Here is a 25,301-nt window from a genome sequence, read left to right on the forward strand (position 1 = left end):
GAATATCCATCTACAAACAATTTAGAAACTGAAATTAAATTATTTCTAAAAGTTGGTACATAAAGATAATTTCTCAAAACCAAACTTCTATTCCTATCAAATGATAAGTAGATGTCTCCCACTACAACAGCCGCTACTTTCGTAGCATTGCCCATGTAGACTGTTATCTCTCCCTCATATAGTCGTCGAGTTTCCTGGAACCCCTGCAATGTATTGCAGACATGATCAGTGGCTCCTGTATCTACACACTAGGTACTAGTAGATAACACCGCTAAACAAGTTTCAATTACAAGAGAATAAGATATACCTCTATTGTTCTGATTCCTACGAGGACAGTCCGCCTTCCAATGTCCCGACTGCTTGCAGATGAAGCACTTGCCCTTTGCCTTCTTCACTCAAGCTTTAGGTCCAGTACCTAGAGATCTTTTCACCTTCTTTGCTGAGTCAGCCTGTTTCTTCTTCTTCTTGCCTTTCGACTTAGAAGTAGAAATATTTTCAGCAAAGTAAATTTGCTCCAAGCTAGGCTTGGCCGGCCACCTTAAGGTGGGTAAGAAGGTGAGTATAATACTTTATAAATAAGAGACTAGAATAGGGACCGAGAGGAGAAATTGGTTTTGGTCTCCCGATGAAATTAAACTTCCCGTGTTCGCCCCGAACACCTAACTTAATTTCATCAATAATAATTCATACCACTAAAGAATTATTATTGAACTACCGCACCAATCCCAAATTATATTTTGAGCTCCTTCTTATCATAAGTATGTTAATCTCCCTGTGTTTAAGATGTCGGATGCCCACTAATTAATTGAGTTATTGATAACTCATTTTAATTAATATCTCAGTCCAAGAGTAGTACCACTCAACTTTATCGTCATGTCAGACTAAGTTCACATGCAGAGTTTACATGACAATCCTTATGAGCTCCTCTTGGGAGCATTATTAACCTAGATTACCAGGACGTAGTTTTCTTCTATAATCAACAACACACACTATAAATAATATCATTTCCCAACTTATCGGGCCTCTTGATTTATCGAACTAAATCTCACCCATTGATAAGTTAAAGAAATAAATACTAGATATATGTGCTTGTTATTATATCAGGATTAAGAGTGTACACTTCCACAATAACAAAGGTCTTGTTCTTTTATTCAGTCAGTAGAAAAAGAACTTACTTTAAATGGTTCAACTCAATACACTTTGAGTGTACTAGTGTAATTTTATAGTTAAGATAAACTAATATCAAATTACACTACGACTATTCCAATGGTTTGTTCCTTTCCATCTTAGTCGTGAGCTACTATTTATAATTTATAAGGAATTGATAACATGATCTTCTGTGTGTGACATCACACACCATGTTATCTACAATATAAATTATTTGAACAACTACACTTAGCATATAAATATAGCATTTGACCAATGTGATTGTTTATTTCAAAAATAAATATTTATAAAAGCTAGGCTTTTATTATACACTATAACAGAAACGATACCAGTATGATACACCGATACAGGTGTCGGATATGGCAAAATCGATATGGTTGACTTTCTATAGATTTGACAAGTCGGATACGCCTTGGACACAAGAGAGATACGTTTTTCCGATATGTTTGGATGAAATTGCAAAAAATATAATTAAAAGTTTAAGGGGTCCAATCAAAAGAATTGAATTTTGGGGGACTAATTAGGAACTGACTGAAAACTAATTGGGCTTAATAGCCCCATTAACCTTAGTCCTGTGCCTGTATCATCGGCCTTTTCTGCCTCTCATCATCGCGCGACTTCTTCTCTGTCATCATCAGAAATTTGCCGGTAGCCGTCACACTACTGTCTAAGCTCGTCACTCACTGCTGCGGTGCTGCCCAAGCTCCACAGTCCACATGTATGTTATCATCATTCATTCTTGTTATTTTTCTTTTTCAAATTGTGAATGGTGAAAGAGTTATGAAGGAAGTAGAGTGTTGCTTGGGCTTTTCCTCTACAACTTTTCTCCAACTAACAATATTATTATTCCTTGATTAAGTAACGTGGTGGATGATTCATGTTTGTAGAGGAAAAAGATGGGGTTAGATTTTTAATTAATAAAAATTTATAAATTAGAATTGATATTTTTCTGTGAATTTGTTGTCTGTTCATGGGTTTCTAAATTTTATTTTTCGTGTGGATAAAAATGAAATATATATATATATATATATATATATATATATATATATATATATATATATAATTTGCTATATCGTATATATATATATAATTTGCTATATCGCCCTATCTGTACCTTATTTGATATGATACCCGCCAGTTATTGGAATGTCATTTCGCGCCTAGCCAATATTTACTGTTCTGAGAATGAAGTGAAACCGGCACAGTACGCACTACGATTTCATCGTGCATTATCGTGTGTGTGTGTTGCGTACGAGGAGGAGGGTCAACGTCAATCGCATGCTTTCAGTAAAGCGTCGCGGGATGCTTCTGACAGTGCTGGAAGGGTTGCGCGATGCTTTTAGTGACGTTGGAAGCGTCGTATGATGCCTCTGATGCTGCCGGAGCCATCGCAAGATGCCTCTGATGTCGCCAGCGATGTCCCGTGACGCGTGATGCCGCCTGCATCACACGTCTCACGCACGAGCTACTTGTTCGCTGAAAATTAAATATAAATTTAATTAGTTAAAATAATTCCCAACTCAAGTGTGATACTTCGAAGAAGATTTCATAAATTCTAATTAAATTATCCTAAAAAATATATAAAAATATATTTAAAAATTTAAAAGAATTAATAAACTTATTAATTGATATTCTAAATTTTTTACCATTTTAAATTTTATTTAAAAATTTAAAAAATCATAAATCAAATTTATATTTTGATAACTTATATTTATTTATTTTTACTATTTTAATGTTTAATTGATATACTTTTTTTTTAATATTTTAAATATATATTATTTAAATTAATAATTAATTAAATGAATAAATGGTTAATTTATATAACTACTATAGAAAATATAATTAATTAAATGACTAAATGTTTAATTGACATCCTATAGAAAATAGCATGTATTAATTTATGTATTAATTTATATATTTATGATTATTTAATATGGAGAACCAATGTTTACATATCAATTTTAATGAGAGTTATTGATAGATCAATTATTTTGAATGAAAATTATATTTAATTATTTTTTTTAAAAAATATTAAGTTATTAAATGATGAAAAACTTATATCAATATACAATTTATTTATAAATTATACACCATAAATATATTTATCTAATAATTAATATATATATAAAAAAAAAATCAAAATCGTATTGGCATAGCATTATACCAAAAATATATTATTCCGATCTAGAACTGAAACTTTGACACGGATCAAGATTTTAAAATTTGATATCCGTACTGTATCCATGCAACATAAAAGAAAGACAAGGGCTAAAAACTCTAAAATAATGATCTTGGATGGGTATCCTTAGAATTTTGACACGTCGCATGTTATTATGGTTTAGGTAGAATGCTATTTTATGAAACTTGTTGCTAGTTTCTTGAACATAGACAATGTATAATATGAACAAAGGCTAGAATCATTTCAAGCTACCAGAATCAATGATGAACATGAGCTATTTGAAGAATCTCATCAGATTAAATAAACTACCCAGTTATTTTGTAGCTGTCATCTGCATTCTTCCATCCTTGTTTTTTTCATAGATGTAAGACCTAATTTTGTTTTGTCTCATGGTGGAAACTTGACTACAAGGCGAGGAACTTCCCGGATGTCACCCATCTCGGATTGCTCCACACTGAGCACATTTAACCAGGAGTTTTTAGGTAGATCCTAACTAGTTCCACCAAAAGGTGTCTCATTATCTATAGCACATACTTAATCTATTTAAGGTATTTACACACATGACCTAGTCACACTTTCCCTACTTTGGTGTGGATTTTGGTTCGTTCTTGCCCCTGCATCCTAGAAGCTTGACAAGAGCTACACCTTATCGGATCTCTCTTCTCCAATAATCACTCCCTGGCCTTGTCACACCAGGTCACACCACTAGGCCTTTGGTATTTTTCTTTTCCTAACAGTTAGTCCCCTTTTTAAATGGGATGATGTATTTTTTTCCCTTCACGCATCCAAGGTAAAATGAAAATCTTGGTCTCTTGGCAGTATCTTCATTTGATTATTTAATTTCGCTTGGTTCAATTTTACACAACTCTCATTACTAAATTTAATTTGTGTTCATTTTTTTTCCAGGTGAAATGGTTGAACAAGATGTTGAGTAAATTGTGGCCTTATATCGCAGATGTAAGCTTAGTGATTTTCTGTTTACAGCTCTACCTCTACTCTAATATTTAAATTATTAATATATCTTTTATTCTATTTATAAGAGTTATTCTGAGTTTATGATTAGTAATATTGAATAACCTCAGTTCTTTTGGATGCTCTATGTTTTTTATTGTATTGGCGGTTTTAATATTTTCAGCAAGAAAGATCACACTGCGAAAGAGGAATTTTTTTATTGGCTTGGCAGTTGTGGTATTTTTTTTTTATTGGATTGGCTGCAGTCTGAATCTAAAAATGTAAAATTGTGTTTCCTTCTGTAATTGACGGTCAACAGTGGGTGCTAATTCTACTGTCATAGATTTTGTTTTGTTTATTTATGATTTTTGATATGTTTTTAGTTATTTTCGTTATCCAATAGTTCTGATTTACTAGTGTTTGAGTTTATCGAATTATAATTGCATACTAACTTATTGTTAGTTTGAGTCCTAAAAATCAAACAAGAGTTGATTTACTTAGAACATATTATATCATATTTTATTAATAAAAGGTAAAATTTATAGTTATTATTTTTATTTCAGAGATGAATAAGTATAATAATATTCTAGAGTAGTAGGTTATACTCTATAATATACCAATTTGTTTAATTGAGAGTGGGACACTGTAGATATATATAAACACTACTCTTAACAATTTCTAGTCAATATACAAGGCAATATTAATGTGTTGAAATTAGTATGTAGGTCAACTGATGACCTAATCTCACAAGTCATGGATATGAGACATTAAATTAACACATGAATATATATTAGAGAATATGTACTGAATTGACCCTTCATGAGAATGTTTCATGAATCGTTATATAAGTATCATAAATATTTTCAAAGTAATTATTGATATGAATAATCTTGAGACTTGAAGTTACTACAGTTCTTTACATATGGAGTTTTGCACTTTGGTATCGGCAAATTCACTTGTAACAAGGTGGACTATAAAGTCGATCACTGTTATACAATAAGTTATATGGAGAGATGTGAGTGATGTTGATGAAATCTATTCCTTCCATATGACGGAAGTGATATCTGTGAGCACTTTGATTAAGTAGGACTATTAAAATGGATGGTCATGTTTAAATGAGTCAATATGATATATTGACTTCATTTGGTTAAGTAAGTTTACTTAGAGATCAAGAAATACAAAGATTGATAAGAGGATGACACGGTTTATGTCTCATCGATTAATCTAGATATCGCGGATAGAAGGACTAAGTTATACAAGATAATAGACACAGAAAGATTATGTCGGATCTCGACATTTTTGTCAGTTGGATAGCAATGATACATTACTAAATATCACTCGTTGATTATATATTTAAAATGGTTTTAAAGGCATTACCAATATTACGAGAACATATTGGGTCACATACAAAGAACATGTTGATTTGAAGATAATTTCATTTTACTTTAACAAAAATATAATAAACCGTTGGACTATCGGATTAAGTCTAATCCGAATTAGACTCATTAGATTAGACTCAAATGAATCCAACTATTAGATTGAGTCTCATTCAAATTAGACTCATTGAGTTAGACTCAATTGAATCCACTTATTAAAAAAGAATAATAATGATTAATTTGGATTAATCATGCATTGAAGAAGGAAAATCAAAAACCAAAAGACAGGTACCTTTGGTATTCATTGGATGAGTACAAAAGAATGTTTTTGATGATTTTTGTTGATGACTTTTGAGTGTTCATTCTAGTCTTCTTCTTCTTCTTACCTTGGCTGAAATTTTCTTAAATGGTTGTTTCTTCTCCAATTAGTGAGTTGGTAAGATAGACGGAGAATGTGTTTGTGTGAATATCGAAGAGGCACGAACATTCTCATCGTGCTGAGATCTGCATTTGAATCAAAGCTGTTGTTGGAAGTACCGTTCACGGAACAAAGATAACTATTCTATTCGATAGCGTAGCAAGAACGAGTATACCGTATTCGCAAGGATCTTTGGAAGGATCTTGTTATGCTGCTATTATGTATTGTTTTATGCATAAAATCCCTACACTTATAGGTTTTACTTGGTCTTAGGCGTAATCAGGGAAACAGTTGAACCATTAATGGATGATTATAGTCCTGCAGGCTGCAGGAATAACTTCGCTTAAATTCAGCAAGCTGTCTCTTGGGACTGTACCCCCTAAAATTGAAGGTTTGTTTAGGTTTTAGTTTCAAACATCTATATTTTGAATAAAATTATATATGCTTCCAGCCTTCCATTGTATAGGAAGTCTATATTTCTAATTATTTTTTATATGCTTCCTTAATTGTTAGAACAATCAACAATGTCTCTTTATTTTCTTCAAGGCAAACTGAGTTTATGAATTATACTTTTCTAATTCTTTCCATTAAGCTTCATGGCTTAATTTAGAGGAGATGACAATTCAACAACTGTGAATATCGAGCAAGGCAAATTTGGGGTGGATGGAGATGTAAATGAAGCAATAAAAATGAACGCGGTGGAGACTGGTGAGGCTGCAACTGCTGCCGCATTGAAAGCTGCAGCTGGCGCTGGTAAGCTGGTAGATACAAGTAAACCGCGGCACAGCCTCAAATTCCCTGCATGATTTTGAACTGCCAATCTCATTGGCTGTGCTGCAGAAGTTTGGAGGTCCTCAGGGTGTGCATCAGGGCTTTATGGAAGGAAACAGAAAATAGAAGCCACTTATGGGTACAAGGTACCTGACAGCGATGGGCGGAGACATCCTTTGATTTTGACAGTCAGTGATTATAAACGTCGAAGGGGCTTGCTGTAAACCTGCACCCTTTTCAAGCAATTTCGTTTGTAAGTGGATACATATCTAAGTATTTTGTCAATATTTTAAAGGCGCTTAAAATTTGGCTTCTAATAATCAATTGCTCATCTTTGGTTCTAGTAGTTATAAGGATAATCTCTGGAAATGAGAATTTAGTTCATGTAGTGTAGTTGCTACTTGTTTGTTTTAAGCAATAGAAAGCAATGCCCCTTACTTTAGTGATTATTCCAATCGTGCAGTCGTAAAGATCCTTGTAGATTCGTAGTAATCTCTCCGAAGAGTTAAATCTTGTATGACTTATAGAACTAATTAAACATGCTATCCCGACCATTGGAGATATTCATTTTTTTCTTAGAATTAAGTATAATTAAAAATAACAATGTATAGTTCACTTAGTTTATCACTCATTATGGTAAAAAATGAATATACTTGTCCCCAGCGTCCCCATTAATCCGTCCCAAGGTCAATATAGAAGAGATAAATCATGGACGACTACTAACTTTTGGAATAATGACTTACACATAAGAGAGATATTTATTTTGATTTTATCAAGATTCGAATCCCAGATTTTATTATGACAATACTTTATACGCTTATCATTAGATCCATATGAGAGAACACTTACTTTATCACTCATGCAAAGAGATGATATGACCAGTTATAATTCATATTCCTCATGAGATTTCTTGGTACGAATTCACCTCGTCTAAGTTTTGCAGACATATTTTTTTGTTATTTATTTTATGCTCGTTCGGTAATAAAATGACTCAACTACTTTTCTATTTGATTTATCTGGTTTGCCTACATTCTGTTCTTTTAAAAAAATAATAAAAAATCATTAATAATTGTGGCCATGTTTTATTTTCCCGTAGTAGTTGTGCTGCGTGGTACCACCACAAATACTACCTACCCTTCACCTTCGTAGCTCACAGCTACACCTACCCATCTCTGACCAAAATTTGTGGCTGTATTTTCTAAAATAATTATAATTAAGATATAAGATGATTTATAATTTAATAATATTTATGTTACATGGTCCTTGTTATAAAAAAAATGGATAGGTTTTCTATTTTTTAAAAGATTTATTTTTATTTGTATAAAATGTCTCATTTTCGATCATACGATAATACCGGCTGTCTGCTGCACCTCCGCCTTCAGCAACAGAGAGAGATATAGATGGGTTTGATATCCTTCGTCGAGGTCGATCTCGATTCGCACTTCCCCATCGAGAACCTTCCCTATGGCGTCTTCCGCCCCTCTTCCGCCTGCGGCGGAGGTGATGCCGCCGCGCCGCGCCCCGGAGTCGCCATCGGGGACTTCGTCCTCGACCTCTCTGTCGTTTCGTCCGCCGGCCTCTTCGACGGCCCCATCCTCAAGAACTCCCCTTGCTTCCTCCAGGTTGCCTCTCTCTTCTCGTTTTACCAGTTGTACAGCTGCGATGGAAGCGTTTTCGTGGACTGAATTGGAGTTAGGAATTGCGATTTTGGAATGACCTTGGTCTTTTCTCGTTAAAAATGGGATTTAGAAAGTAATTTTTGTATTATCATAAAAATAGATCTAAAGAGAAAGTAGCATTTGCTGCTTGATAAAAAGCTATGGTGATCTGACATGTCTACTGGAACAAACTGTTTCGTACTCAATTTTACGGAGATTTAAGTTTAATTTAAGTGATGGAGGCTCATCTAAGAAATTTAAGTGAATTTGATGTTGCGTTATCTGAGTGATGTTTTAGTGCAGATGCTTCAGTAACATTGCTAACTTAAGGAGCTTGTTGACAGTAACAAAAACAAGACCCTCTTGCTGAGAGTGTAAAGCTGTTTTTTTTAAATGCCCTGCAACAATGCTAAGTATAACCTTGTTAATTGTTATAGTGGCTGATGAAATGTTTCCAGATAAAAACCACACAAATCTCAAATAGGGCGAGGGGGCATTTTGTATCTGATCATCTGTTTTCTGCTCTGGGTTCCTTTTTATATTTCTCTACTATGTTTGAGTTGCTAATATTGTCTCTCAAAACAGGCATCTCTTAACATGTTTGTGGGATTGGGACGGCCTGCTTGGAAGGAGGCGAGATTGACTTTACAGAGACTTCTCTCAGGTACTTCATTCCAGTTCTCAGCAACTATGCTATAGAGATGCTATTAAATTTTGTGTTGTTTGAGTGTGTTTCTTTGATTTTGGGTTCCAATGTTTTCTAGCATTCTACTTCGAAGACTGCAGCATTAAAATCATCAATTTATGATAAGTTCTGAAGCTTATAAGAGTTCCTAAGATTGACATACAAAGTCAATTCATAGAATTTGATATCCGAACGTTGATTTTATTTCTCCATGTAAGACTTGGAAATTTATACGGGCAGTATTCTCATTCTTGATTTATTTGATTAGCTCATTGATTAGACTACAAATCATGAATAGGTAAAATCCTACATTAGGTAATCACACTATCCTTCACTTATGTGCCAAGATACTTATCAGCCCTTGTTGCAGGATTTTTGTAAGACAAATTTTTCTAAATTTGCTTTATGGTAGCTTCATAATGTTGGTTTCACGGAGCAAACCACTTATCTTGTGCGAGAAAATTAAAAATTACCTTTTTTCTAATATTTATTTTGATGGGTAACAAATTGCACAGGTCAAAAGGGTCATGAATTAGCATACTAAATAGTTACATTTTTAGATGCTGTTGATCTGTATGTTCTCACCCCATGTTCTATTGCACCATAGACTTCTATATATTTGAATTGGATTGTCAACTAGGTCAAAATTATTTTTAAGTTTATGTACATATAACTTTCTTATCTTGTCTCATTCTGTTTTTCCTGATTACCGACAGAATGAATTAGGTTTAGTTAAGTTAATCTTGATACATGGCTTATTCTCATTTAAAAACTGAGATAAAATCAAATTAACAGGTGCATAGCCAATGTAAATATGTAACTTCCATACTTTACCCAATGTGCATGATCAACAATTTCTCTCTTCTAAATAATTTTAACGTGGACAATTTTGTAAGGACATTTAGTATAATATTTACATGCAATCACTACAAACTACAAAGAAATCTGATTTCTTTGACTTTGAAATTTATTCATTTTTTATTTTGTTCAGCCATTGATGTTGGCATATAGCTAGGTGCATATATCATATTGTGATCCTGGTGTTTGTAAACAATTTTAATTTTCTCGTAACCTATGCAGTTGATGAACCAATACTACGTGACAATAGTAGTTTGAGGGAGAAATGCCTTTTGAAGATGGTAGGTGAATGCCGTCACATAGATTTCCTTCTGAAACTTACAATTCATTAAGTTTCTTATTAACACAACAGAGTGAAGTAGAGATGCTTCTGCCTACTGTAATTGGGGACTATACGGATTTCTTTTCTTCCATGCATCATGCAAAGAACTGTGGACTCATATTTCGAGGACCAGCGAAGCCAATTCAAGAAAACTGGTACTTCTCCATTCTGATTTTCTGTCATATGTGATGCATAATCTGGATTGTTGTTTTCTGGTGCACATACGCCTTTCCTGTATTTTTACTAAAATTCTTTTGACAGCATTCTAACCTCTCATACTCTGTACAATTGAAATGTTGCTGGCATTTCTTCTTTCTTTGTGTATTTGGTGCTTTGTGTGATCTACACACTTTCTTCTATATTCTTTTTGGGTTTAACAACTAACTCTTACTCTTAGCTAGATTTACTGTCCTCACATTTGGATTTTTCAGTCTTCTTTCATACTTGTTGAAACTATCAACTATTGTCATATGTTTCACTGTGATATTTCCTGAACCATTAACTGGTCATGTGATGCTCTAATTTTATCTCATAACTTAGTGTTATCAGATATCACAGTGATCCTTATTGATGAATGTATATCTTGTTGAAAGATATTCCCCTCTGCTCTCTCCCATTTTGTCAGGTTACTAGCTCTTCTAAAATGTTTATTTAATTAAGATAGATGGAAACTCCTGTTTCCATTGAACATTGCTCTATTTTTTTTATATGCTTGTGATAATATCTTCTGTTTCAAATAGCCTATTGTTTTGCATTCGGTGAGAATTCCCACCTGTTAGAGAGAGAGAGAGAGAGAGAGAGAATGCTTTAATTTCAAATATCATTTCATGCTTGAATGTTATTCTTGAACTACTCCATTCGGACTCTGCAACTCACTTCTTGATATCTTGTTCAACATTCTTGTTGTTGGATGTTTCTTTTCTCAATTCTTCCGTGACCTGTCAATTTGGTAGCTTTTAGGTTTTTTGCTTCTTCGCAATCAAACTGCTAATTCCCAGACCGACCAGAGTAAAGGAATGCATTTGACCTAGAACTGGACAAGAAGAGATTTGTTGCATCAGACAAAGATGCCGTGGTTCTATTTGTGCCCTGTGACTGTTTTCTTTTAGAGACCAATTTAAACTTAAAAATATTCATTCATTCTCCTTCAGAAAAATGAGATTAATGAGTCATAATTGTTTACCTCTTCTGACTGTCAATAAAACTACAGGTTTCATCTTCCTATTGCTTATCATGGACGGGCTTCCTCTGTTGTGATATCTGGCACACCTATTGTCCGTCCAAGGTGAACAATCTTTTTTTCTTTTTCTTTTCTTTTTTGTGTGTTCTTAGGACCATTATAGTATCATAAATGAGACTTAGTATACATAACTCCCGTAAAAAGTTACATAGGTTCATTAAAGAATGTATCTGTTGCTGAAATCAAATGCTCAATGTACTTGATGAAAAAAACAAATGATGATTGCTATCTCATTTGTGTGTATCATTTTGGAATTTGCAGTGCTTATAATTAATATGAGATCTTTATTGTTTTTTAGTTTCTCAAACTGTGGAACAACAACACCCTAAATTTTTAATTACTAGGAGTGGTAAGCTCAGTTTAAGTGAAAGCCATCTTGAGCTGAAATGGTTTTGATGTAATCAGAGGACAAGCATATCCAACAGGAAGTTCTCCACCATATTTTGGACCCACACAGAAGATGGATTTTGAGCTTGAAATGGTCAGTTCTGCAAAGATTAACTTTATGCATTTCTCTTTTATTAGATATTTAGCCATGCTCTCTTACTATAATTTTTGTTCTTGCCTGATGATCATTACTGTTTTCGAAGCATTTTGTTCACTGCCAATTCAAATTCCAGAGCTTACATTCTTGTGCTTTGTGAACAACTTTATCAATTTTTAGAAGTCAATTATCATCTTTAAGATAATTATTTTGCTATTCATGCTCCCAGGCTGCAATAGTGGGTCCAGGAAATGAATTAGGCAAACCAATTGATGTCAATATTGCAGCAGATCATATTTTTGGGCTTGTGCTGATGAACGATTGGAGTGGTAGCTACCATTTATTTTTCATGTTTTGATTTAATGAACATTTTTACCTTTTACTCTAAGCTCATAGTTAACTAGAATCTTTTTGGCAGCCAGAGACATCCAAGCATGGGAATATGTTCCTCTTGGGCCTTTTCTCGGAAAGAGTTTTGGTGAGTTAAGCTTTGTTGTGCATCCCCAGTCTCCTATTATAAAATCGGTTCAATTTCATGAAGTTTATTAACTTAATTTATGACTTCCTCAGGTACAACAATATCACCCTGGATTGTGACACTAGATGCACTTGAGCCTTTTGCTTGTGAAGCCCCAAAGCAGGTGGGTGGATCTTCACTTATTTTAGGTGTCATGAGGCATTCATATCGTTGAACAAGTTCAACAAAACTGTGGTCACAAGTAATATGCAATATACTGCAGGATCCTGAGCCCTTGCCATACTTGACGGAATCCAAGCATGTAAACTATGACATTCCTCTCGAGGTATATGTTGCTTGTCAATCTTGTTGCATGCACAGACACATCTAATGCATTTTTTTTTAAAAAAAAAATATTCAAGGCTTGCTCTACCCATCTATCTATTGATAACATACATTTTTTCCTTAAGGTCTGGATCAAGCCTGCTGGGCACGAACATCCTGTGCTTGTCACATCCAGCAATTTCAGTAATCTGTAAGAACAATAAACTTTTGTCATATATATATATATATATATATATATATCTAGCTATCATCTCACACGATATTGTTATTTTTCTATCGATTCTGCTTTTGCATGTTAATAACTGTGGAAATACCTTCGGGATTTGAGATCAACACTTTCAATTACATGATATTTGCTGAATCGTTCAGAAAGCAAATGTTGAATCAGATGTTTAATAATATCTTTTCTAAATACCTCTCTTGCATGATCTATTACCCTGTTGTTGGAAAAACTATGATCTTTTTGTGTGTTTCAATACTAAATAAACTGGTATTTGTTATGTTCTACGAATATATATCTTGCCCTCGTTAAGAAAATATTGTTTTTGGTGAGATATTCGTTCAAAGAACTTGCAATTACTGCACAACAAGAGACCATTGCAAATTTCAGATTATTGCTCAGTTTGACTTGCAAATTTGAAAAATTATGACGACTTTATTCTCATATATTCTTGACTGACCAATTCTTAAAGTTTTGATTTTTTTTAATCCATTGATAAAGGTAATCTATTTACTCAGTTTTTAAATGTTAGCTGCGACTCTATCTTGTGCTGTTGTTTAGTGTACTAAATTTTGGAGCTCTTCGGACAGACTCATTCATAGGAACCTGAACAAAAATTGTGCATGAGAATGTGTGCACTTCTTGAGTCTGAGAATTTTGTACCCTATTACTAACCGTCTTTGTTATGTTAGCTCTGTTTGCCATAAGTTCTTTCTTTTATCATACCAATTAGGTATTGGACATTAACTCAGCAACTAGCTCATCACACTATCAATGGATGCAACTTAAGACCTGGTGATCTACTTGGAACTGGGACCATCAGTGGACCGGTTTGTATTTTCTGTTATTTAACCTTAAGAAATTTCTAGTTCTTAAAAAGTGTCTTTCCTTCTTTCAATTTCTATTACTTCTTAGTTGCCCATTTAATGGACCGATCTTTTTCCCAGGAAGAAGGATCCGTAGGATGCTTGCTGGAGTTGACTTGGAATGGGCAAAAGCCACAAAACTTGAATGGCACAATTCGCAAATTTCTTGAAGATGGAGATGAAGTCGTGTTTAAAGCTTGTTGCAAGGTTGGTTCTCATGAGCTTTGGATTTTCTTTTTAGGCTTTTCACAGTAGATAATCTGCATTACTATGGTTATAACAAACAAATTGAGTAGATTTAAAGGTGCAAGAGATAGGAAACCAATTTAAACTGTGGTCGATGTAATTAAACATGATGTTTTGATATCACTAGCGATCTTGTTTTACAAAAATACAATGGTGGATAAGATTCCTATAAGAGTCGGGACTCTGGCTTGTTTTCTTGGATAAAAAAAAATAGGGGAGGTTCATCCAGGTCTACTTTTTCTCAGAACATATATCACTTTTTTGATCGCGACATAATCTTCCCTGGAGAATTTAAACCTAGGGAACACGGTCAAAACACTCCTATTGCCCAGAGTCATACGTCGTTCAAAATGGGAATGATTTTGCTCGCACACGATAAATTTTACACAGTTCTATAGAAGAATAAGATTCATGTAGTCTCAACTTTAAAATAGTTGGGATAGACACACTTTAAGAATAATCTTTGCATACTAGCTATGTCATCGCTTGTGCTTACTTTAGCTAACATTTTGCCATACTGCCGCATAAAGCTATAGAATTAGTAATAGTTAGAATACTAAGATCATTGAATCAAATCTAGTTATCTTAATTTTCAAACAGTATAAAATATCAATTATATACTCAAACTCCTGCTTGATTTATTTCTGATAATTACTATTTATTTTGTTTGGTAGGGAAAGGGCTACAACGTGGGATTTGGATCATGCACCGGGAAGATTCAGCCTGCCATCCCCTGAAAACATTCTTGCGGAGAGCTCAAGTCAAAATAAATTGCTGCAATAAAAATTACTACGTATTTCAGATGTTTTAACACTTCGTTTCCAATGGTTTTTAGAGATAATGAGAATTTTATCACACTGTAACCTCATAATTATGCTAAAAAAGTTCCTGGAGCATTAGCATTTCTAGATCAAAGGTAAAATTTTACCTTTTAATTTCACACTGAGGCATATTTACAGGTGCAAAAAAATTGCTCATTCAAGAACCTTGATATCTTCCTATCGGGGGTTTTAGACGTGTAGTCTGGACGCATTATCTCAAGATTTAGCTAGTAGATCTAACTCGTGCCTCCACTTGCACATGTTGCTGCAAAAGGTTCGATTCTCATCATAAATCCGCAGCTCCCAGTCGCAGGTATTGAACACTCTCCCGCATCGCGGATTCAGGCACATTGAGTCGACTCGCTCTGGCTTCTCCCAAGTCATGTTCCTCATGACCTCTGCTGCCTCCATCCTGCACTCTCGAATCAAGGTGCCATCGTCGGATGGTGCTGCACTGCTTACTCTACTGCTGTCCACGGCAGCCAACTTATTCAATATCTCCACTGCGAGTGACCGTGTCTCCGGCTCCTGAAACAGTATGATGCCGAGCATGTAACTTGCAACTGGGCGCTCGCCCATTTTGGCCTTGTGCAGATGGTACAATCCTAGTGTTTTCTCTTTCAGGTTGAACACCTCTTCCTGCGTACAACATTCTTCAGTGATCCCTTGGATTCAGAATTATTTTTTCAAAAAAATGTAAAAAAAAAAGGAAAACTTACAAGGCCGAGGAAGAAGTAAGCATCCGAGTTGTCACAATTAGCACAACCACGAAGCAACTCAAGGTACTCTTTCATATGGAACCAGTTAAGACTAAGTTCCATCTCCCTCCGAACGTTCATGAATTTTCCTACCTTCCTCGCTCTCGATGCTTCATGGAAAACTTTGCACCTGCAAGTATCAATTCACGATCACATATACATATCTATACATCTACATGCACGTATACGAGGACATCGTTTACGAAAATCTACTCACGATTCTCGCAAACACTTTATGTCTTTGCGCGGCGTGGTAGAGGTGGAGACGAGCTGGACACAAAACTCCACAGCGAGATCATGAGGAAGAGAGGTGACATTATCGTTATCCATCGCGATGGCAGCCATAACCCTTCTTTCTTTAAAACTTGAAGATTAATGTCTCTGGTGAAGGTGAGAAAGAGACGGTGTGTGGTTGGTGACGATATGCGATGTGTATTTATAGAGTAAGGCAAACTTTAGGAATAAATTAGTTAGAGGAAGCCAAAATTTAGGAATAAATTAGTTAGAGAAATTTTCTCATAAAAAGGTTACTGATTTCCTATTTTGTAGGAACATAATGGAATATCTTTAATAGATTTTAATTTCTAGTAAGCCAACTTGAACAAAATTTTCTCTTAAAAGTAAAAGATTTCCTTATTTATTTTTAGAGCGTAATCTAAATGTTGAGTAATCCTTAACGGAACTAATTATGAAAGAAAGAGAAATACAAGGAATAGGATCTGGCGAATCTAGAAATTATATTATAGAGAATAAAATTTAACAACTCCATTTTAATTGATTATTTCTATTAGTTGAGATAATTTAAATTTGCCGTGTATGAAGGTTTTTGTTCCGTTAAATAGAATTCATTTTTTTTTAAAAAAAATAAATAGTTAATAGAAAACTAGTACGTTCGGTAAATTTTCAATTATTTTTTTTTAAATAAAGAAATAAAAAGAGTAAAAATAGTAAAAATATTTAACAAATGAATGCTATACACAATCATTAAGGGGGCGCTGGGTATATATTTAGATTACTGAATTGATGGTACTTGGTATAGATACTGAAATGAATATTATTCCGTCCCCTCGGGGCGGTGCGATAGTTAAGACATGAGAAGTTGTCACATGAGGTCTTGGGGTCGAAACTCGGCGTGACCGAGCATAACCTCCCCCATGTCTTAGTCATTTGCACTAATGGCTAGTAGTCACCCGTGATTTACCTCCTCCGTGTTGGCCTAGGGACGGGTTGACGGGGGCGCTGGGGGCGAACGAATCACCTTTTGCCACATGGAATGAATATTATTCCCATTAATTAAATAGTTTGTATGTTTTTTTTCTGTGGATTCTTTACTTCACATAAAGTAAAGTATACAATCATTTCAAAAAATATTTATAGAGTAAATGAACATCATAGGAAATAAGAAATGTCATGACGAAGTTGTCGAACGAAAATGATAAAATTACATTAACTGAAGAGAGAGATATCAAAAGCGATCGAGTTCCATAGTCTTAGAAAAAGGACCACTTTTGTCACCAATAGAAATTAAAGAGGCAATAGAAAATAAAGGACACTAATTCTAATTGACGAAAATTAGGTAAAAAAAAGATGCTGAAATACGAAAATCAAAAGAGAAAGAAAGACGAATTGAGTCAACTGACTCACATTTGACAAACCAGACTGTGGCAAAGAGGCGAGTTGAGGTGCAGCGGTGAGTGAGGAAGAAATAGATTCCCATCTACCAAGCATCAAGAATGGGAATGAAATAGATTTCATTTCCATTCCAGCATCCGAAATCCGCCTATCAAGCACCTCCTAAGTTTGTAATAGTTATTAATGTCTAAACCCACGAACATTTAAATTATCCATTCATGTGAAATAAAAAAAATATATCCTTTTTAATATTTTGAATTGGATCAATTAGAACAGTTGGAGTAGTAGTAGGTTAGTTCGTCCTAAGTTTAATTCGTTGTTGAAAGTGATTGTTTATCGTCGAAACTTCATCATCTCCACATCGATGTGTTCACCAATGGACTTGTAGCCGTCATCATCGATTTAATCTTGTCTTTTAAACAAGATAATCTTTTCTTGATTTTCTTCCCTATTTCTTCTAATTTTATGGTTTGTGGGTAGAACTATTTCTCTTGTATTAGTGATGGCGTAGATTGTGTGATACTAACTACACAACGATGCCATCAACGCCCATCATGCCATCCACTTCATGATTATTTCGATTAACTAGATCTACTATAATACGCACTAATAGATCATTTGGCTCAAGGAGTGCTAGAAGTATAATATATGTTCGCACCTAAGCCCAACTCGGCGTGAATCCGATCTGCCGATAAATTTTCTAGTTGTGGTTAGTCTAATCCAAAGTCCTTTTATTGAAGTCGGACGTAACACTACCCTTAAAAGATTAGCTCATTATTTGTCTGTCCTGTCTTCGCCGTTGGTTCTTGCAAATCAATTGGATCACAAAAAATGTTTGTTTTTGAGAAAAAAAAAAGAAATAAACATCATATTGCTTTCTGTTGCATTCCAAGTGTAGCATTTATTGCTTCAATACAAGCTCAGACTGTTTCATACAACATTCATCTACATATAGCGGCAAAAACTCTAGGAGATATGAAGCCATATAGAATTGGTTGGTTCAATTATTCGCGAAAGTAATTGCATAGATAGATACTCCAGGTTCCAGTTAGAGTGGCTGATGGCCGTTGAAGGATGGCATGGTCATTACTGATAGAACTTCTGTCACAGAGGCCATGGAAATTAGAGCAGCTTTCAGAACATCCTGTGAAACTCCAGGCTTCACTATGCTCTTTACCTGCACCGATCATCGCTAAACTATGAGGGCATTCACAAGATGGGTATAAAACTTGACGATGTTAGAATAAATGTGAAACTTTTGTTTAAGTTTGATATGATATAGCTTTTTTAGAGGTGGCGTAGGGAACCTTGTCGAGGTACTCCTGGAGCATCTTCATGCGACCCATGTAATCTTGATCCTCAACGGAGAGTGTATAGGTCTTAGCTTCGGAACCTGGTCCTTCGAACTGAAGTGGTCCAGGGTTTCTGTATAAGTCATCCATCAAAAAGCTAGTAGCCCTTTCTCTCAATAATCTGAAACCAGACATAAGTTAGTTGCTCGGTTTTATTTTATGAAGGGCATGAAAACAACTGATTATGCTGAAGCCGTACTCGTATACTTTTCCTTTCAAGTCTAGTGAAACTGGATGAATGGCAGGTTTTCCGATTGGAATGGCTCCAGGAGCACGAGAATGTCGCTTCACGGTCATCATCGCCTGGTTGACAGTGAAAATTTAACATGCTTTTGTCTTTCCTACAAAAATGGTTGATGCGTTGTTGGTGTGCAAGCAGGTATGGAGTCAAACTTACCGCAAGTGGTGCAGCTCCGCAGCGCCATTTGTTCACAGGGTTTTTTAGGTTTGTCACAGTAGCTAGGTATCCATTTAAGCCAGCCGCTAGGATATGATAGCAGATATGTCCAAGAACCTGATCATATCATCATGCTAGTTGGTTAATGTAGACACCATAATCCAAAGATGGGAGAAGAAACTATCACAAGCTAGCACTCTACATATGCATAGTCACAATCGAACTTTGACGGCAAAGATCCACGAGCTTGATATCCGAAAAAGTGGCAGATCGCATTGAATTTCTTCCCTTTGTATGTGCCTTCCTTCTGGAATGAATGAAAAGGAAAGTCTTTTAAAGTTCAAATCACAGAGAAACTGAAGAAAGTATAAGAAATCTTCATAAGAGAAGCAACTAGTGCCATTTTCAAATTAATTCGTGCCGTTATGTTATAAAGTTAACTATATTCATATGCGAACTATATCAAATTGTACATGAAAGTGAGTGTTGCAATACTTTGATGGTATGCTTGGTTAATTCGAATGAGAATGAAGCATATATCTAGAGATGGCCAATGAATCTGCCTTGTTCCAAACTAACATTGATCCACCCCAAACACTGCCCCGTCTATAGAAAAAAAGTGGATAGAAATTAGCAAATTATAATCCATTCGGAGGGCCAGTGTGGGTTAACCCAATGTCCCACTAGACACACCCCACTTTATCAGTGAAAAAATCAATTAAATATCATTCTTTACAAAACAAGGCCTCATTTTTTTGTCTACTTTTTTTTTGGACAATTCATACTCAATACCTGTTCAAGCTTGCTCGAAAGAATATTTTTATTGAGGGTACCACTATTTTTTAAATAGAGAAGCTTATTACATACCATTCGATTACTCATTTCCTTTTCGACCAGCTGTGCTAGAAGCTTCTCTGTCTCAATCTATGCGCCACAGCATTTAGTCAAACACTTAATGAGATCAAAAGCATTCGTTTCTTTAAAAGAAAAAACATCTACAATAATAAAATGCACCTGGGACAACTGAGCAGCGTCATCAGATTCTGGATTAAGTAGAAGCTGCACCATAAATTTCTCATAAAGATTTGGTTTTTTTTTATATATGAGAAGACAAAGAAATACAGCTAAATTACTATCGTTGGTCAGGTTCAGAAAGGGGAAAAGATGAACCTGTTTCCTGATGAATGGTGGAAGAAACTGGAACAGTGCAGTTGCCCATGGTGAAAGATGAGATGAAATGTCATCTGTTGAGATGCCTTGGTCCTGGAGGTCATGTATTTCCTGCAAATTGAAGATTAAAAGCCTTAAATGTAGTCAAAATCTATTAAAATTTATGAATCCTTTTGGGTTATAGGACTATCTATTATATTCGATATTCCTCTAAATTCTTGTGGAATAATTATTTCCATAGCAGTTTAGAGAAAAGAAGTTGGAAGAACAATTTCGATGGGACAGCGATTCCCTTCTGAGAACTGTTATTCGATATATTATTTCTCATCTATTCAATTCTCATGTATAAATGAGAAATGTGGGTCGAACAAGCTGAGTTGGGTTGGGCAGGAAGGCTGAACTGGACAAATGGTATATTTTAGCATTGCAAATGCCATTATTTCTCAATTACTTAATAAAATTCCTATTAATCAAATATAAGAATACAAGGAAGAAACTATTCTAATGCATTAAGCAAGCTAAGTAATAAGCATTCCTATTAAATTCTGTCCATTCCATTCAATCGAACTAATTACTCCATTCTTCATCAAATTTCATTCCATGAACCTGAGAAATTATGAAACAACCTGTAAAAGAGCATATAACTCTGGAATGCTTGCGATGAGCCCCTCAGGGATAAGAATTACACCATGATACTTATCTGCAAAAAGATAGATATATCACAATAGATCATCAGCTGTTAAACAAGATGAGTAAAGAAGCAATCAACCTTTTGCTGCTCTGGCTTGAACTGCATCACAAATCTGTTTTGTAATGTCAAAAAGTGTAAGTTTTGACAAGGCCACTTCCTCGCCTAAGATAAGCTGAGAACAAGTAGAATAAGTCATTCTTTCCAGAAAAAACACAAGCATTTTGCTTACTAAACATATTTGTTTTGAAAAGCTTGTGAGGATCATTTGGAAGGGACTACAAACCATATTTGGATGTGACTGAAGTGCACATTCTGCAGCAACATGTGAAGCATGGCGACCCATCAAGCGAATGAAATAATAATACTGCAGTAGACAACCTCAACTGACTAAAATGATTATGACAACAAAGCATTCATTATAGCTTCAAAGAAAATGCCACTTGTGTCAAGTAATTAAAAGTCTTCAAATGCAAAATATATTAAAGAGTGTGATTCCTACTTGAAGCCATGTTTTGAAATTTGAACAGGAGATTGAACGGTAAGACGATCAAATTGATGGTTTGATTGGACATAAGATTGATGGTTCAACAAGTAGAACTAATGAAACTAGTTGACCAAGAAAACAATATCATAAATATAATTTATACTTCCATATCTACATAATATTTTATATGAATATCTTAAGCATATCAAAGTTTTTTCTAAAAAAAATAATTTAAAATATACAAAGTTTGTATAAAACTAAAAATCTTCTCACTTATATAATTAAACACACATCTGATGAAATAAATAAACAAAATAAAATACATATGATCCTTATAAGTCAAACTATGCAGCACTATAATTATTAATTGGAAAAGAAACCAAAATTCTATCTAATAGGGATTTGTACGCCAAAATTGTAGGGAATTTATCCGGTTTATTCATTTAAACCGGTTTGAGGTAAATCAGTTTGGTTAAACACGTTTAAAAGGTAAATCAGATCGGATTTGCTGCTGGTTCATGGTTTAACCTGCAGGTCAGATCCGGTTTTAAAAACATTCACTGGAAAGGGAAATAGCTAGGAAAGTGTCATAAAATACTTGGATGAAATGAATAAGGTAAGTTTTTCCTATTATGTGATTGTTTGGAAGGAAAGAGGAAGAGAAAGTTAAAAATTTACAAAAAATAATAGCTTTATGATTATAATTGAAGAAATGAGGGAGAAAAATCCCTAGTCTTTCCTTTCATCCAATTTCACACTTGGAGGCAGAGGAAAACTATGCTTGGGAAAATTTTCCTTAGACATTTTTTCTTCCATGTCTCGATTGTTTCCTTTTTTAGTGGGAAACTATCCTTGGTCTATTCATTTTACACATATGATTGATTGCAAATGCATGGCAAAATGCATCATCGATCATGCAAGTATTCATGTAATGGTTCTTGAAACACTTGTCCCTATAGGGTCGAATCACCAAAAGTACTGCCATGAGATTTTGCAAGGAAGAATTTCTATCTGATCAGAAATAAATCCTAACCACCTGACCAAAAACAACTAGGAGATATATAGCCCTTTTCTTCAAATAATGACAGAATGTTGTTACCTTCTCTGCAGATAGTGCATCTATGCACACATTGCTTATTAGCTGTGAGTTAACCTGAAACAGAGAAAGTATTAGCAATCATCTTATCAAATAATGTGGGGGAAATATTCTAGTCTTCTTGGAAAGCATCAGCTTGAAGAAAGATAATTAATGATAACAATGAGAAATTCCATTCCCTTGGTTGGGACTTACCTTGCATACAGTGTCAAATCCAACGTTTGTCTCCACAAATTGATTCTTAAGATCCCCATACAATGTAACAGGGACACCAACCACCTGTTCACAAGACAACATTTTTATGAACAGTATACATAATACCAGCATAGACTAAAAAAGTTGATGAATATGGTTGTTGATGACCTCAACGCAACAAGAGTGAACGTTATGAGGGAAGAACACAAATTTGGTGTACATATGTGATGTAACAACTTGAGGATGAATCCTGAATGAAAGATAAAGAGGATAATCAAATCAGCTGTACCTTTGTTGTGCATTTGTCCTCTGCAAATGTCTCTGCAAGTTGGGCAGCATCTGAGTTGGACGTGACTCCTAATCACAAAAGCAATGAAGAAATTGTTAGGTAGAGAATGCACAAGGAGATCTTTGGAGAATTTACAAGGTACCTCCAACAATGACAAGGCCATCCAACTTTAGAACACGACATGCTTTCATAGTGGCATTTACTTGTTCAGTTGTTCTAATTTGATCAACTGTTCGGCCCAGTAAATCAAAACCACCTTTAGATACAATAAGGAGTTTCTCTCAATTAGAAATGCACCTGAGTTCAATAAGATCACGGGAAAGTTAAAGTAAGTATTTCACACCTTGGTTCTTGTATGTAGCAAGAACCTCATCAGTTATTTCCAGAGTCTTCTGTGCAAAGAGACCTTCAGTGCCACCTAAATCCAGGAAAAGGGGCAAGGTTTGTGAAATTTGTTATCAAACCTCATAAAACAATAACAAAGGGAAGAAATAATGGTTCAAGAGATCAGAAGAACACACCAAAAGAATGTTCACATGAAATGTTTGCTGGCTTGAGACAAAGAGCTTACCAAGAAACCCAAGTAAAATGTTATCAGGATTGTGAATTTTCATTGCATTGTAAAGCCCCCATACCACATTATGACCTCCTGATGATTGTCTTCCACAAAATACAATACCAACCCTGCAATTGAATCATCTCATTCAGTAAATGCATCATAAGTTATAGATCAAAAAGGCATCAGAGAGACATGGTGGATTTTGTGGCAACAATTAGATTGATGTAAACGCCCATGCACCATTCTTTTCAAATTAATTTAACAGAAAAATATTCAATGGATGAGAACTCGATTGCTTGCAAACCTAATTGGGGGATGCTCTGTGATGATCTGGGCATCAGGAATCTTTGCAGTTGCCCTCAGAAAATGAGCCAAGGGCTGCCCAAATGTGTGAGGAAAGGCCCTGCTTATGACATTGGCACTGGATGGATCAGCACAAGTTGTTGAATCTCCAAACTCTACTCTCACCGTGGTGCCCTGTGTGTTCACCATGAAAACCATCAAATGCCAAATTGAGCCGCAAAAATGATTATTGAACCAACAAGGAGGTATACAAAATAGAAAACAAGTATATCTTAAAGATAATTGAAACTTCCAGTCTCGAAGGAACCAAAAATTAGCAGATCAAACACATTTCCATCTGCATGATACATACTCAACAGAACAAACACCTTCTTATAATCAGAAAATGGGGCAAATTAACCCAGGACAATGATCAGACAGAAAAACAGATCTCGAGCTCAATTGATGTGCCTGTTGGCAAATTACATTTTTAGGACTTTCTCAAATAGCTCAACGAAACAACTCAGAGAACAGTCAACTCAATCGGCAGTAAAAACGCAATCATGAATAAAGAGCAGCATCAGAGTCCCAAATTGAAAAAAAAAAGTATCATTTCGATATCTAAGAACATATTCTACAGGTCAACAAGTGCGATCCGATTTAATAAGTACTTGCTCTAATTTGCCCCTAAAAGACGAAACCGATCGGTGCCATAAATCCAGGTTGCAGGAGCAAAGAAGATGCATCGGAACACGATCCGAATCAAAAAGATTGAAAACCAGGAGACGAAGGAGGAAGACCTGGAGGCAAGGCGGAAGCTCAGGTTGGTACTCGGTTCGCTTCTTCTGCAGCTCCGACAGCTCCCGTGGTACTCCGTAATCCGAATCCATCGCTACCTTTCTTTCCTTCTTCTTTCTCCTCCTCTTCCTCCTTCGATCTCAAGTCTCGCTGTGTTCTTCGCTCTCTTTTTTTCTACCTTTTCGTCGACCCACTTTATAAATATCATTCCGATGACGCGTCACCATTACCACATGGCGCAAGGCCGACGGCGGTAACCTAACCGGTGACAACGCCGCCGGTTTTAACACTCCGTCGCAGTTTAACACCCACGACAACGTTCCGTCAACCTGCGACCACTTCCGATTGTTTCGCCTGGCCTGCGACGACAATATCGTCCCAAATCCAGCTCACCTGTTCGCATGTACCTTTTCGGCCACGTGCCACGTGCTGACTGGACTTTACTTAATGGGCCTTCAGCCGCCCAAATCACGTCCGCAATTTTCCAATATTACGAGGGCATTTTGACCTTTTTTATTAAAAAAATACGGGTAT

At 35.3% G+C, this 25,301-nt stretch overlaps 2 protein-coding genes across 2 annotated transcripts; one reads left to right on the top strand and one right to left on the bottom strand.

The window, feature by feature from the left end:
* Positions 1–8,200: 8,200 nt before the first annotated feature.
* Positions 8,201–15,158, top strand: LOC122020645 (fumarylacetoacetase-like). Its single transcript, XM_042578651.1, has 14 exons — positions 8,201–8,484; positions 9,106–9,184; positions 10,286–10,344; positions 10,416–10,540; positions 11,596–11,670; positions 12,031–12,106; positions 12,339–12,438; positions 12,528–12,587; positions 12,680–12,750; positions 12,850–12,912; positions 13,037–13,101; positions 13,865–13,961; positions 14,079–14,204; positions 14,918–15,158. Exons 1-14 carry the CDS (start codon positions 8,263–8,265, stop codon positions 14,978–14,980), a joined length of 1,281 nt encoding a protein of 426 aa, XP_042434585.1. The 5' UTR covers positions 8,201–8,262; the 3' UTR covers positions 14,981–15,158.
* Positions 15,159–18,288: 3,130 nt separating this feature from the next.
* On the bottom strand, positions 18,289–25,074 carry LOC122019872 (pyrophosphate--fructose 6-phosphate 1-phosphotransferase subunit alpha-like). Its single transcript, XM_042577458.1, has 19 exons — positions 24,770–25,074; positions 23,992–24,164; positions 23,700–23,812; positions 23,472–23,546; positions 23,271–23,384; positions 23,129–23,196; positions 22,840–22,923; positions 22,648–22,701; positions 21,348–21,428; positions 21,143–21,236; positions 21,000–21,073; positions 20,374–20,484; positions 20,218–20,262; positions 20,071–20,127; positions 19,406–19,510; positions 19,204–19,320; positions 19,006–19,109; positions 18,762–18,927; positions 18,289–18,631 (listed from the first exon to the last, which is right to left on the bottom strand). The coding sequence occupies exons 1-19, from the start codon at positions 24,857–24,859 to the stop codon at positions 18,503–18,505; spliced, it is 1,854 nt and encodes a 617-aa protein (XP_042433392.1). The 5' UTR covers positions 24,860–25,074; the 3' UTR covers positions 18,289–18,502.
* Between the last annotated feature and the right edge of the window lie 227 nt (positions 25,075–25,301).

Source organism: Zingiber officinale, chromosome 9A, assembly GCF_018446385.1.
Source record: "Zingiber officinale cultivar Zhangliang chromosome 9A, Zo_v1.1, whole genome shotgun sequence".
NCBI classification, from domain to species: Eukaryota; Viridiplantae; Streptophyta; class Magnoliopsida; order Zingiberales; family Zingiberaceae; genus Zingiber; species Zingiber officinale.

Bases quoted from the DNA above. Each gene is read 5' to 3' on its own strand.
- LOC122020645 (XM_042578651.1), top strand. From the start codon at position 8,263: ATGGGTTTGATATCCTTCGTCGAGGTCGATCTCGATTCGCACTTCCCC. The intron at 12,588-12,679 runs GTGAGTTAAGCT...TGACTTCCTCAG, and splicing joins TTTTCTCGGAAAGAGTTTTG to GTACAACAATATCACCCTGG. The intron at 13,102-13,864 runs GTAAGAACAATA...CATACCAATTAG, and splicing joins TCCAGCAATTTCAGTAATCT to GTATTGGACATTAACTCAGC.
- LOC122019872 (XM_042577458.1), bottom strand. From the start codon at position 24,859: ATGGATTCGGATTACGGAGTACCACGGGAGCTGTCGGAGCTGCAGAAG. The intron at 23,813-23,991 runs GTTTGCAAGCAA...ATTCAATTGCAG, and splicing joins ACAGAGCATCCCCCAATTAG to GGTTGGTATTGTATTTTGTG. The intron at 20,485-20,999 runs GTTGTTTCATAA...TTCAATTTGCAG, and splicing joins AGTTATATGCTCTTTTACAG to GAAATACATGACCTCCAGGA.